Source organism: Canis aureus, chromosome 26 (assembly GCF_053574225.1).
Source record: "Canis aureus isolate CA01 chromosome 26, VMU_Caureus_v.1.0, whole genome shotgun sequence".
Taxonomy (NCBI): Eukaryota; Metazoa; Chordata; class Mammalia; order Carnivora; family Canidae; genus Canis; species Canis aureus.
This window is the reverse complement of record NC_135636.1, coordinates 29,214,148-29,227,855: the sequence shown is the minus strand read 5'-3', so window position 1 is coordinate 29,227,855 and position 13,708 is coordinate 29,214,148. Positions and strand designations below refer to the sequence as shown.

General features: G+C 39.0%; 1 protein-coding gene across 4 annotated transcripts in view; it reads left to right on the top strand.

Moving 5' to 3' along the window:
* The window catches only part of PIGU (phosphatidylinositol glycan anchor biosynthesis class U), a 94,728-nt gene that overhangs the window by 32,330 nt on the left and 48,690 nt on the right, over positions 1–13,708 (top strand). For all 4 annotated transcript variants that reach the window (XM_077872839.1, XM_077872838.1, XM_077872840.1 and 1 more), the window contains exons 5-6: positions 2,740–2,849; positions 5,045–5,145. In XM_077872839.1, the coding sequence (XP_077728965.1) occupies positions 2,740–2,849; positions 5,045–5,145 (211 nt within the window). The remainder of the gene's footprint in view (positions 1–2,739; positions 2,850–5,044; positions 5,146–13,708) is intronic.

Genomic DNA, 13,708 nt, shown 5'->3' with positions numbered 1-13,708 from the left:
ACTGCTGCAGCTGTCTCACTAAGTGCTTTGTCTACCCAGCCAGCCCCCTCCTCTCTGATAAAAGCACTTTCGTTTATGTATTGTTTTTTTAATTAAACAACCTCGCCTGTGAATGGTAGCATAACTCTTAATGATGATAATTCACTGTTTAACCTGAACTCTCAGAGATGATCAAAGGGAGTTTTTTGGAGTTTGTTCAGGTGTTTTGATTAAGCCTCTATTTAAATCTGTGCAAGAAGTCTGGGCTTACCTGTATTCCTGTGATAATGCCTTAATTTTCTTTGGAACTGAAAGATGAATCTTTAAAATTTTATTTAAAAATTTCCATTGGGGATCCCTGGGTGGCGCAGCGGTTTAGCGCCTGCCTTTGGCCCAGGGCGCGATCCTGGAGACCCGGGATCGAATCCTACATCGGGCTCCCGGTGCATGGAGCCTGCTTCTCCCTCTGCCTGTGCCTCTGCCTCTTTCTCTCTGTGTCTCTATGAGTAAATAAATAAAATTAAAAAAAAAAAAAGAATGCTGTTAAATGTCAGAATATCTTTCTTAAAAAAAAATAAAAATTAAAATTAAAAAAATAAAAAATAAAAATTTCCATTGAAAAATTCTGAAATACCAAAGACATGCAAAAATATGGAAAGAATAATACATACTGTGAACTTATTTCAGCCTAAAAATAAAACATTACATAGGGCAGGTGGGTGGTTCAGTTGGTTGAGTGTCCAGCTCTTGTTTCAGCTTAGGTCATGATCTTGGGGTCATGGGATCAAGCCCTGTGTTGAGCTCTGCGCTCAGCGGGGAGTCTGCTGGAGATTCTCTCCCTCTCCCTCTGCCTCTCTCCTCAATTGTGCTCTCTCTCTCTCTCTCTAAAATAAATAAAATAAAAAATAAATAAAACATTACACATATACTTACATCTGAGACTTTCATCTCCTTGTTCTTCCTCTCACCAGTTACCACTGTTGTGGATTTAGTGTTTATCATTCCCCCACACAGCCTTAACTCTTGCTACTTTTGTATATATCCTTAAATAACATGTAGTATTTTGCATGCTTTTAACTTTGTGTAAGTGATACAAATGCAGTATGTATTTGCAGTATGTATGCAGTCCATATGTGCCTTTTTCATCATTAAATCTTTAATCATGCACAGATAGTTAAGCACCTGCTACTCTGGCTCCTCTGCAGTACTCTGTTTTATAATTGGTTGCAGTACTCTTGAAATAAGATTCTCTCACCATTAATTCAGCAAAACTACCCATTCTGGGTTCAGAGGCCTTTTCTGTCCATAGTTTGACCCATGTTTGCTTATAGGGTTGCTTATAGGTAACTTTTTTACATTCTGGAGCACACCCATGAACTTGTTGGGACACACCAGGGGAAGGCAAGAGCTTTCCACCCCCATCTCACTCCCTCTAGACTATCCAGCTGCCGAGCCACGCCCAGCCCTCCTCCTCCTCTTCTTCATCATGGCTATTCCCCCACTTCCTCTGTGGAAGTGAAAAATTTGAAACAGGAGAGCTTGGAAGAAACCCCCGGATACTGTGACATTCAGGGGATCATTTCACATTGTATGAAAATATTTCACTTTACTGATGGAACTTTGGAGTCCTTAGGCCACTCATAATAACTTTTTTTTTTTTTTTTAAGATTTTATTTGAGGGACGCCTGGGTGGCTCAGTGGTTGAGCACCTGCCTTTGGCTCAGGTTGTGATCCTGGAGTCCTGGGATTGAGTCCCACACTGGGCTCCCTGCATGGAGCCTGCTTCTCCTTCTGCCTGTGTCTCTGCCTCTCTCCCTCTCTGTGTCTCTCATGAATAAATAAATAAAATCTTAAAAAAAGAAATAAGATTTTTTTTTTTTTTATGATAGTCACAGAGAGAGAGAGAGAGAGAGGCAGAGACACAGGCAGATGGAGAAGCAGGCTCCATGCACCGGGAGCCCGACGTGGGATTCAATCCCGGGTCTCCAGGATCGCGCCCTGGGCCAAAGACAGGCGCCAAACCGCTGCGCCACCCAGGGATCCCAAGAAATAAGATTTTATTTAAGAGAGATAGCATGAGCAGGGAGAGGGTGGGGGTAGGAAAAAGCAGATTCCTCACTGAGTAATGAGCCTGAGGCTGGGCTCTGTGATGTGGGGCTCGATCCTGGTACCCTGGGATCATGACCTAAGCCAAAGGCGGATGCTTAACGGACTGAGCCACCCAGTTGCCCTAAAGATAACTGTTCAGAATGGCTGAGAACATTGCTTTGCCACTAATTCATCCAGCCATTCAATAGATATTTGTTGCTTGCTCGCTGTGCCAGGTACTGGCAAATATAAACATTGTTGTGCTCTCATGGAACTCATAGTCAGTGAGGGAGACAGATATTAGATAAATAAAAAAGTTGTAACCATGAACAATACTATGGAAGAATGTGTAATAGGGAGATTTTACCTACTTGAGGGTGAGGGTGCCTTCCTGAGGAAGAAATGATTTAACTGAGATCTAAAGATGATGTGGGACATAACTAGGGAAAGAGGTGGTTGTTCCAGGTCAAATGCAAAGGCCTGGGAACATGAGGGTTATGGCATGTTCATGGTGCCTGAACCCAGAAAGTGAGAGGTGAGAGGAGAGGTGGTTATGAGATGAGCCTGGGGAAGTAGGGCCAGACCAGGTGGGGCCATTCAGGCCATGGAAGGGCTACTGTCTTCATTCTAAAAGCAATGGGAAGTAATGTGTTTTGTCATTTTTTTTTCCAGTTTAAAAAGCAGAAACTCCTCCTAGAACTAGACCAGTATGCCCCAGATGTGGCCGAACTCATCCGAACCCCTATGGAAATGCGTTACATCCCTCTGAAAGTGGCCCTGTTGTAAGTATTCTTTGACAAAACAGGGCTTAGTGCCAACAAATGCAAGGAAAAATCTGATGAGACTTTCTCATGTTGTTTGTTGTATTTTTGGAGATTTGCAGTCTTAGTCATCAAGTACTTGCTGTGGTTCTGTTGCACAACTGGGGTGCTGGCCAGCAAAAGAGACAGAGCCATTCTGTCTCTGTTGGGACAAAGCCTCACACAGGGACATGCACAATCAACCCCTCACAAATGCCTTTTCACTGTATGCTGATCTAGGCTCCAGCCAACTTGTAACCAGTGTTTCTTTTAAAAAATAAATAAATAAATAAATAAATAAATAAATAAATAAAAGAGTTCTTTAATTGTATACATGGATTGAATAAAATTCTGATCTTTATGTGGCCATTATATTGAGCAGCTCCTATATTTCATGTACAGTTAGTTCTCCATTTGTAGTGTAGAAAAACAGAGCCAAACAGAGCTGGGTGACCAGTATGGAAGAGTGAAACTTACTGAAGCTCTGTAAAAGAATTCTTTGGGAGTGCTCAGGGCTTCCAGTAAATTTAGTTCTTTCAGGTTATTCCCATTTGTATTCTGGAGATAGGCAAATATGAATAATTATTCAGTCAGCTAATAGTCACTGAATATTAATACTATGCTTGCTTCTAGAGATATACCGTAAACAAGACAGACAAGTTTCCTTATGGAAAAACCTGACTTTAGACCTTCAGAATTAAAAGGGGCCTTGTGAGGACAGTTTATTCAACCCTCTGCTTTGTGTTGAATCTCCTATTCAGTATTCCAAATAGGTGGCTGTGCAGCTGCTTCTTGAACATCACCTGCTATATAGAAATGGCTTTTTCCCCCTCTCCCAACCAAACAACTTTCATACCTATGTATTTCAGAAATATTGGCAAGAACTACCTAAGAGAACTAGAGGCTTAGTAACTTTATGAATCCTTTATGGACTCATATATCTCCTGGGGATACTTTTATAATAGCAGCCATTTCTTTAAAGGTTGTGTAACAAGCCTATCTGTAATTGTTGAAAAGAAAACAGTTTCTGGGCTTTTGGCTTTAGAACTGCTAATCTTACAGCACTGGGAGGTATTGGATTTAAGGTCTTTATTGGTGAATAAGAATTATAATCTCCCCGTGAGACATTGGTATGTTTCTTCCTATCTAATAATCAGAATTATGTAACTGGTCTCCCTTTCACTCTGCCAGGAAACTCAGAGCCAGATTTGAAGCTGATTATTCAGTGCTGTAGAAGACACATCTGGTCTTTTTTACCCTGGCCCTTATTTTATTTCTTTTTCTATTGACATTTTTTCTTGGTCTCAGTTTTTTATTTCTATTTCTACTTTGCTATTAGTTTTTATTATCTGTCCTCATTTGAGCTGCCTCAAATCTTTTGTGGAAACAGGATAGAAATAAATAAAATAATCCATTATAACTATCTAACATTTCCCTAATCAGCATTTTAAATTCATTTCTAAATCCATTCCTTTCCACCTCAGGAAAAGACTGGATTTTTCAGCGTAAATCCTTCTCAGCGGAAGTTCAAGATGTCCTGTGAAGTTCTGTGGCAACCAGCTTATTGAATTCAGCAGATACTTACCCTGTCCTTAGGGTCTGGCTTGGTGGATACAGCTTGATTACCAAGAGGACTAACCCCAACCTGCTTTGACCTCTTGGAGAAAGGGTTGGGTGGGTAGCCTGCATCAGAGCTTAGGATCCTGATTGAGGAAAAATTACTTTACTGGTTTTTAAAGACAAGTAACCATTCCTAAAATACAAGACTCTTTGGGAATCAGTAAAATTTTACCATTTATGAGCTCTTAAGTAATAGGAAAAAACATAGGCTTTAGAGCCAGAAAGTCCTGATTTTTTAATGTATTTATTAGCTTGTGAAACCTTGGGCAAGTTCCTTAACCACCGAGTCTCAGTTTTTCCATTAGAGGAATGGTGCTGCTAGTTTACTGGATCTCTGTGATGATATACCACAGAGTACAGAATAGGCAGTGAATGTTCAGCGTCTTGTACTCATTGGTCCCAACTCTATTTCATTCTTTTAAGAGAACTCATTTCTAAAAAGTTGCCTTCCCTTGAGTATGGTTTTAGTAAATTTCTTGAATTGCCTGCTGGTGGTGGCCAGGACTCCCTGGTCCTTTGATTTGGATTACTAATGCCAACATTTATGTTTTTCCCAGCTATCTCTTAAATCCCTACACGGTCTTGTCTTGTGTTGCCAAGTCCACCTGCGCCATCAACAACACTCTCATTGCTTTCTTCATTTTGACCACAATAAAAGGTAAGGTCCCAAAGGAAAGTGCAAAGGTCAGTCCCTGATTTGTGCAGAGTTTTATAATACTTCTTCTGTGGATTTAAAAAAAAAAAACAATATGACATTTAAGAATTTTTTTTTAATTACGCAAGTAATACAAGATTATTATAGGAAATTTAGATAAGCTAAGAGAAAAAATTAAAAGATGCTGAAATTCTACTACTTAGAGAGTTATTGTTAACACAGTTGTAAAGAAACAATGGGGTGCCTGTCTGGCTTGGTTGGAAGAACATACAACTCTTGATCTTGGGGTGGTGAGTTCAAGCCCCACGTTGGGTGTAGAGATTATTTTAAATAAATAAGTAGGGCAGCCCCGGTGGCGCAGCGGTTTAGCGCCGCCTGCAGCCCAGGGCGTGATCTGGAGACCCTGGATCGAGTCCCACGTCAGGCTCTCTGCATGGAGCCTGCTTCTCCCTCTGCCTGTGTCTCTGCCTCTCTCTCTCTCTGCATCTCTATGAATAAATAAATAAAATCTTAAAAATAAATAAATAAGTAAATAATTAACTAATTAACTAAGTTTAAAAAATAAAAAACTGGGAAAAGGCTTATAATGAGAATAACAGTCTCTGCCTCTCTTCCCATCCCTAGTTCAACTTCGAAAGAACTCCTTTCTGGCTTTGCTGGTATTTGCTTCCATATATTTTTTTAAAGATTTTATTTATTTATTTATTTGAGAGAGAATGATAGAGCACAAGCAGTGGGGAGGGGAAGAGGGAGGACAAGTAGGCTCCCTCTGAGCAGGGAGCCTCATGAGAGGCTTGATCATAGGATCATGATCTGAGCTGAAGACAGAAACTTAACTGACTAAGCCATTCAGCCGCCCATATTTCTGAGTGAGATCTCATATTGCTATTTCATGAATTATAAATTTTAGATATTATCTATTGCATTCCCCTTATGGGAGATAAAGATTCAGCTCTTTTGTATCATCACTTCCCCTTTGCCTTATTTTCTTAGAGAAGTTATATCACAGGTTTGATTAAATCAGTAGTCAGTACCTGTATATTATGACTGTATTATTTACTGCTGGGCAAAGTAGTAACATGATTACTTTTTCTTTATTTTTTTTTTGTTTGTTTTTACTTACTCCTTTTGTAACAATCCTTATTTTTCCCCTAGTTCTAGACCTATCAAGTGCCAAATAGTTTTTTAAAAATGTTTAAATACATCAATAGTCTACTAGTTCCATTATTTTTCTGAAGACCTCTCACACATCCTCCATCTTGTCCCAGTCTGTCCTCACTGTTTTCTGGGTCTGCTGCAGAGCTATCATACTGGGACTTTCCTTTATCATTATTCCGTGTTATCCTTCTTTCCTGTATTCCTTCTCTCCTTCATTGATTTTTCCCCCTCTGTTTTGCTAAAGTATATCCTCTAGTAGTTTCCTAAGAAAGGGTATATGAAGGGCACCTGAGTGGCTTCATCAGTGGAGTGTGTGACTTTTGATCTTGGGGTTGTAAGTTTGAGCCCCATATTGGGTATAGAGATTACTTAAAAATAAAAATCATTTAAAAAAGGGTGTATGAGATACATATTTTGAGTCATTTTCGTCTGAAAATGTCTTTATTTTAGTTTGGCAGCAAATTAATAGTTGGGGCAAGTATAGAATTTGAGACTGGAAAAACTTTTCCTTCAGAATTTTGAAGACATTACTTCACTGTCTTCTAGCATCCTGGTTGCTATTAAGCAGTTTGATGCCATTAAATGTAATCTAATGTTTTCTAAAAGATTTGGGATCTTTTTATCCTCAGTGTTTTGAAATTTTATGATGCCATGTCTTTTTTTTTTTTATGATTTTATTTATTTCTTCATGAGAGATACACAGAGAGAGGTAGAAACGTGAGCAGAGGGAGAAGTAGGTTCCCTATGGGGAGCCTGATGCAGGACTCCATCCCAGGACCCTGGAATCACGACCTGACGAAGGTAGACACTCAACCACTGAGCCACCCAGGTGCCCCTATGATGCCATGTCTTAACATGAGCCTTTTTCCATTTATTATGCTAGACACTTGGTAGGCCCTTTCAGTTTAGACACCAGTGTCCTTTAGTTCTTGAAGATATTCTTGTACTATTTTTCAAATTCTCTCCTGTTTTCTCTGTCCTCTTGTTTAAGGACATCTATTGGATATTGGCCTTTCTTGACTGGTCTAATCTGCATATTTTATTTTCGTGGGATTTTTCCGTCTTTTTCAGTGACTTCCTCTTACTTTTGCTGGGACATGTCTATGTTTTTATCTTTCAACTCTTCTATTGAATTTAAAAATTTAAAAATATTTATATATTTTAAGTGTTTTTATTTTTTTATATTTGTTTTTAAATTAAATTCTACACCCAGTGTGGGATTCGAACTCACAACCCCGAGATCAAGAGTTGCATGCACTACTGACTGAGCCAGCCAGGCACCCCTAATTTTCTAATCATATTTTAAAGTTCTTTTTTCATCTCCAGTTGTTTCTTTGAAGTGTCCTGTTATTATTTTTAATTAAATTAATTAAAAGATAATAATAATTTAATAATTAATATTAATAATTTAATAATTTAATTATTTTAATTAAAAGATTGTATTTATTTATTAGAGACACACAGAAAGAGAGGCAGAGACACAAGCAGAGGAAGAGGCAGGCTCCTCATGGGGAGCCTGATGTGGGATTCAGTCCTAGGACTGAAGGCAGATACTCAACCGCTGAGCCACCCAGGCGTCTCATGTCCTGTTATTATTTTACCACCACAGTATCCTCTCTTATCTCTCTGAATTTTTGTTGTTGTTTTTAGTTTCCATTAGTTCTATACATAGTCCCTTTGTCTTCCTGGTCCCCCCTCCCCCAACCTTTTTCTTTTCCTGTTTGATTTGGGCTCTTTTCACATTATTTATGATGATCCCTGGCTGGCAGTCTGTTATTTAAAACTGGCACTAATATGTTCATTTGAGACCCTGTGAATGGGCAGAATCAGTCTCACTGTAAGGATCTCAGGCAGTGTGCTGGCCTTTTTTTCTTGTAGGTATCCCTAAATGTCATCATTTTTAGGTTTTCTTTTTCTCTGAAATGATTTTTTTCCAAAGAGGAATCCTTCAATGTCCTGCCTAAGAGTAACCAAGATGGAGTTTTGGTGGGATGGGGGGTTCATGTGACCAACTGCTAGAGTTGAGAGAGCAGGAATGGGGGATGGATGTGGTAGATTGCAATAGAGAGAGTTTATGTAATCTCATTACTTTTCAGCCCACACTTTCCCTCAGCTCATTACTATGCATAGTATCCTCTAGACCTGTGCCTCTTTAGTGAGTGTTCTCTAGAACTGTAGTCTTGAGGGGTAGAGAAGGTGGAAAGATGGTGTATGTAGGGGTAGTCACCTGGCTGCACATAGATGAGATGTGACCCGGGGTTCTTACTAGTCTGTATATAAACTTTCAGCTTGATTTCCATCTCTGTACTCCCACTTTCCATAGTACCTGATGCCTTCAAGGTGCTGAGTTTCTTAGAAACTAGCACTGTAGGGGGTGAGTTGCCCCAGTAATTTTTTTCTTTTTTTTTCTTTTTTTTTCTTTTTTATTTATTTATTTATTTTGCCCCAGTATTTATTGCTGCTCCTCTCTGCAGGCCATTAAACTGTAATTTCTTCCATGTTGCTCAGTCACTTTTCCCTCTTCCATCTGCTTTATGTTTCCTCTATTGTATTAAACTTTATTTTGCTATAATCTCCTCTCCTTTGTTGTTTAAGACAAATTTTATTCCTTTATTGTCATTTTAGTGAGGTTTTTGGAGGGAGAGAAGATATGCATGTGATCAATTATCTATGGTTTTTAACTGGGAGTCTAGTAGCATTTGGGGTATATATTTTCCAGACTTTTTTCCTCATTTTTCTTTCAGACTTTTAAATATTGTTCTCAATCAACTATTGCCACAAAAATGTCATTTAACAAACTATGCCAAAATTCAGTGGCTTAAAACAACTATAAACTTTTACTTGATTCATATATCTGTAAGTCAGCTAAGGATCAGCTGATCTCAGTTAGACTTGGCTAGGCAGTTTGTTGGTTTCGTTTGGGCTCATTCATGCATCGGTAGCTGGCTATAGCTGGCTAATCTAGGCTGGGCTCTTCTCTACATGTCTGATATCCTCCTGGACCCAGGGACTAAATTAGACATGGTCTTCTCATAATGATAGCAAAGGCACAACTGTGACCAAGCCCAATCGAGCATGCACTTTTAAGTTTCTTGTTGCATCACATGTGCTAACATCCCATGGATCAAAACAACACATGGCTGAGCTCAGGGTGGAGACTTTATCCTGTTCACAATGGGAAGACACTGCAAAGTTATATGACAGAGTCTGGACATAAGGAGGGATGGAGAATTGGGCTCAATAATATAATCGACATATATATCAATAAACATCTAGCCATGTTTAATGGCTGCATCCTATTTCATTGTGTAGAAATGAAATGTGTAGAAATTCTTTAACCAACTTCTGTTAAATACTTAACTAATTTTTCAGTTTTCAGTTATTTAATACTACAATTAATTTTCTATTGTATAGTAATTTCCATACCACATATAGTTATTTTCTTACAGTGAAATCCTGGAAATAGAATTATTGTATCACTGGATGTGTACCCTCATTAGGATTTCTGAAATTTGTTGCTAAATTGCCTTCAAGAATTTTACCAATTTATACTCCCATAAGAAGTATACGAGAGTCTTTATTTTGCTACCTTGTTGCGAATAGTTTGCATACTCAGGAAATGAAGAATCAAAAGTTGTATGCAGAACCTTTTACGGGAGTTTACATTTTCTTTCTAGGGCAGCATGGGAATGACTTAGGTCTTCATAGACATTGTTTCTCTTGCAGTGGTTGTATAGGTGGCCTTTCTGTAGGCCCTTTAATTTAACTTATCATCCATGAGGAGATATTGCATAACCTGAATTTTCTTGTTCTGAAAATGGTGGTCATTTTGTTAGAAACAACTTTGAAATAGTGAAGACTCTTTACTTCGGTGAATACTGCCTGCCTCAGTCCCAGTTTCCAGAGAGTCAGGCTCAGGTAGACCCATTTATCAAGGTGCCTGGCTTTCATTAAAATAATGACTCTAGGGCAGCCCCAGTGGTTCAGTGGTTTAGCGCTGCCTTCAGCCCAGGGTGTGATCCTGGAGGCCTGGGATCAAATCCCGTGTCAGGCTCCCTGCATGGAGCCTGCTTCTCCCTCTGCCTGTGTCTCTGCCTCTCTCTCTCTCTCTCTCTCTCTCTCTGTCTCTCTCTCTCTGTGTCTGTCATGAATAAATAAAATAAAATAAATATAATAATAAAAAAATAAAATAAAATAAAATAATAAAATTAATAAAATAAAATAATAAAATAAATAAAATAAAATAAAATAAATAAAATAAAATATGACTGTATGCTGCAGCCTGGCAGAAAGGACTGAGCACCAGCCTTTGGAAATGCTGCCTTTATAATAGCCAAGTGCAGGGGCACCTGGGTGGCTAGGTCAGTTAAGAGTTCAACATTTGAGTTTGGCTCAAGTCATGATCTCTGGGTCCTGGGATCGAGCCCCATCTTGGGCTCCCTGCTCAGAGGTAAGCCTGCTTGAGGATTCTCTTTCTCTTTCTCCCTCTGCCCCCACCCCCCATGGTCGTGCGTTTTTTCTCTCTCTGTCTCAAATAAATAAATAAATAAATAAATCTTTTTAAAAAAATAACTGAATGCAAGGACACCTGGCTGGCGCAGTCAGTAGAGCCTGCAACTCTTGCTCTCAGGGTCATGAGTTTGAGCCCCACATTGGGTATAGAGATTACTAAAAAAAATAAATAAACTTAACTAATTCATTAATTAATTTTAAAAAATAGCCAAGTGGAAAGACAGAAGACATAAGCTCTGAAGGTATATGCATTAGGAGTCTCACACAAAAATGTGAAATTTGCCATTTTAAGAAAACGTCTTTTGTATGTATCTTTTTTTTTTTTAACATTTTATTTATTTATTTATTCATAGAGACAGAGACACAGGCAGAGGGAGAAGCAGACATCATACAGAGAGCCCGACATGGGACTTGCTCTGGGGTCCCCAGGATCACGCCTGGGCTGCAGGCGGCGCTAAAACCGCTGCGCCACCGGGGCTGCCCTGTATATAGCCCCGTATATATCTTTAAATCAACGGAAAGGTTTTGTTTTAGGGCAAAAACATGTAAAAAAGTTGTATGTATCTCTTTTGTGGCCACATTGTTTCTGGTTCCACAGAACAAAAATCTTTTTATTATATTGATCCAGATTTCTGTTGGATGAATACAGACGTTTTTTAATGTTATATGCACAGTTTTGTTTTACTTTTTTTTTTTTCTAAGATTTTGTGTATTTATTAGAGAGAGAGAGAGGACAAACAAGGGGAGTGGCAGGCAGAAGGAGAGGGAGAGGCAGATTCCTCGCTGAGCAGGGAGCCTATCGCAGGGGTCAATCCAGGACCCTGGGATCATGACCGGAACCAAAGGCAGACGTTTAATTGACTGAACCAAGCAGGTGCTCCAATTTTGTTTTACTTTTATCACTTACTTCATGTGAATTGTGTGACACTGATCACTTGTTTGTCAGTTTCTTTAAATCTAAATTTAGGTGTTTTTGTTTGTTTACTTTTAGGAGCAGTTCATGTAAGTAATTGAGATACTTGGTAAGAATAAAAGAAACACAAATGTATAAAATACAAAATGAAAGTCTTTCATCACCCTGTTCTACCTCCACTTCCATTCCTTGGTGTATTTGTTGTAGGGTCCCAGACATTCCCTTTTCTTGGACATTCAAGTTTTTTTCCATTGTTAGCAGCTGTAAACAGAGACCATCACAAATAATAGTCTTTTAAAATCTGTTAAAATATTTGAAGAATTCTGTTTTAATTGGGTCTCTGAACCACTCTAACTCTTTGGGTATATTAATAATCTCTACCAACAGAGTATACAATAAAGTTGGGTCACTTATAAAATCTGCAAGTCAGGGATGCCTGGGTAGCTCAGTGGTTGAGCATCTGCCTTTGGCTCAGGGCATGATCCCGAGGTCCTGGGATTGAGTCCCACATTGGACTCCCTGTGGGGAGCCTGCTTCTCCCTCTGCCTTTGTCTGTCTCTCTCTCTGTGTCTCTCACGAATAAATAAAATCTTTAAAAATATAAAATAAATTAATAAAATCTGCAAGTCATTTTTCTATATTTCACATTTGTACCACATAATTAAATTTTAACAAAATTTGTGGGCAGCCCGGGTGGCTCAGCAGTTTAGCACCACCTTCAGCCCAGAGTGTGATCCTGGAGACCTGGGGTCAGGTCCCACATTGGGCTCCCTGCATGGAGTCTCCTGTTCCCTCTGTCTGTGTCTCTGCCTCTCTCTCTCTCTGTCTCTCATGAATAAATAAAATCTTTAAAAAAAATAAAATTTGTAAAGGAATAATTCACTCTTCGTTTAAAGAAGAAAACAGTTGGGGTGCTAGGTGGCTCACTCAGTTAAGTATCTTTCAGCTCAGGTCATGATCCCAGGGTCCTGGGATCCAGTGTGGGAAAGGGCTCCCTGCACAGTGGGGAATCTGCTTCTCCCTCTCTCTCTCTGCCCCTCCCTCCTGCTCTGCTCACTCTCTCAAATAAATAAGTACAATCTTTTAAAAAAATTAAAACATTGGGCTCCCTGTGAGGAGCCCACTTCTCCCTCTGCCTTTTCTCTGCCCCTCTCTCTGTGTCTCTCATGAATAAATAAATTTAAAAAAATTTTTTTTAAAAAGGGATGCCTGGGTGGCTCAGTGATGGAGTACTTGCCTTAACCTCAGGTCATGATCTCAGGTCTGGGGATTGAGTCCCATATCAGGCTCTCTACAAGGAGCGCACTTCTCCCTCTGCCTGTGTCACTGCCCCTCTCTCTGTCTCTCATGAATAAATAAATTTTAAAAAATTTTTAATTAAAAAGAAGAAAACAGTTTGGAGACTTCACAAAGAAGGAATATAAATGACTAAAAAAATATGGAAAAATATTCAACTCCATAGATAATTAATAAAAATAACAGGAATGGCTTATTTTTTTTTCCCTTTCAAATTGGCAAAGATTTTAGAAGATAATTCTCAGTGCTGACAAAGTTGCTGTCAAATAGGCATTCTCCCACATAGTGAGTTGATTTAGAAATTAGTGAAGGCCTCTTGGGAAGCAGTTTGGCAGTAGTCTTAAAATGTTTGTACTTTTGATTTATTCTACTTTCAAGAACCTATCCAAAAGCAGTGCAGAAATACAGAAAAAGCTTTATAATACAAAGGCATTAACTGCAGGATTATTTATGACTAGAAAAAATGGATAGTACTTCAAAACAGAAAGAGGCCCTCCTGCCCCTCCCCCCTACTTGCATATGCCTACGCTTGAATGCCTTGAATGCTCGTGCACATGCACATGTGCTCCGTCTATATCTCTCTCTCTCTTTCTCTCTCTCTCTTTCTCTCTCTGGAAAAAAATAAAATCTCAAAATAGAGGAATGGGTATATAAACCATGATTTGCCCACGTGCTTAAAAGTAATTG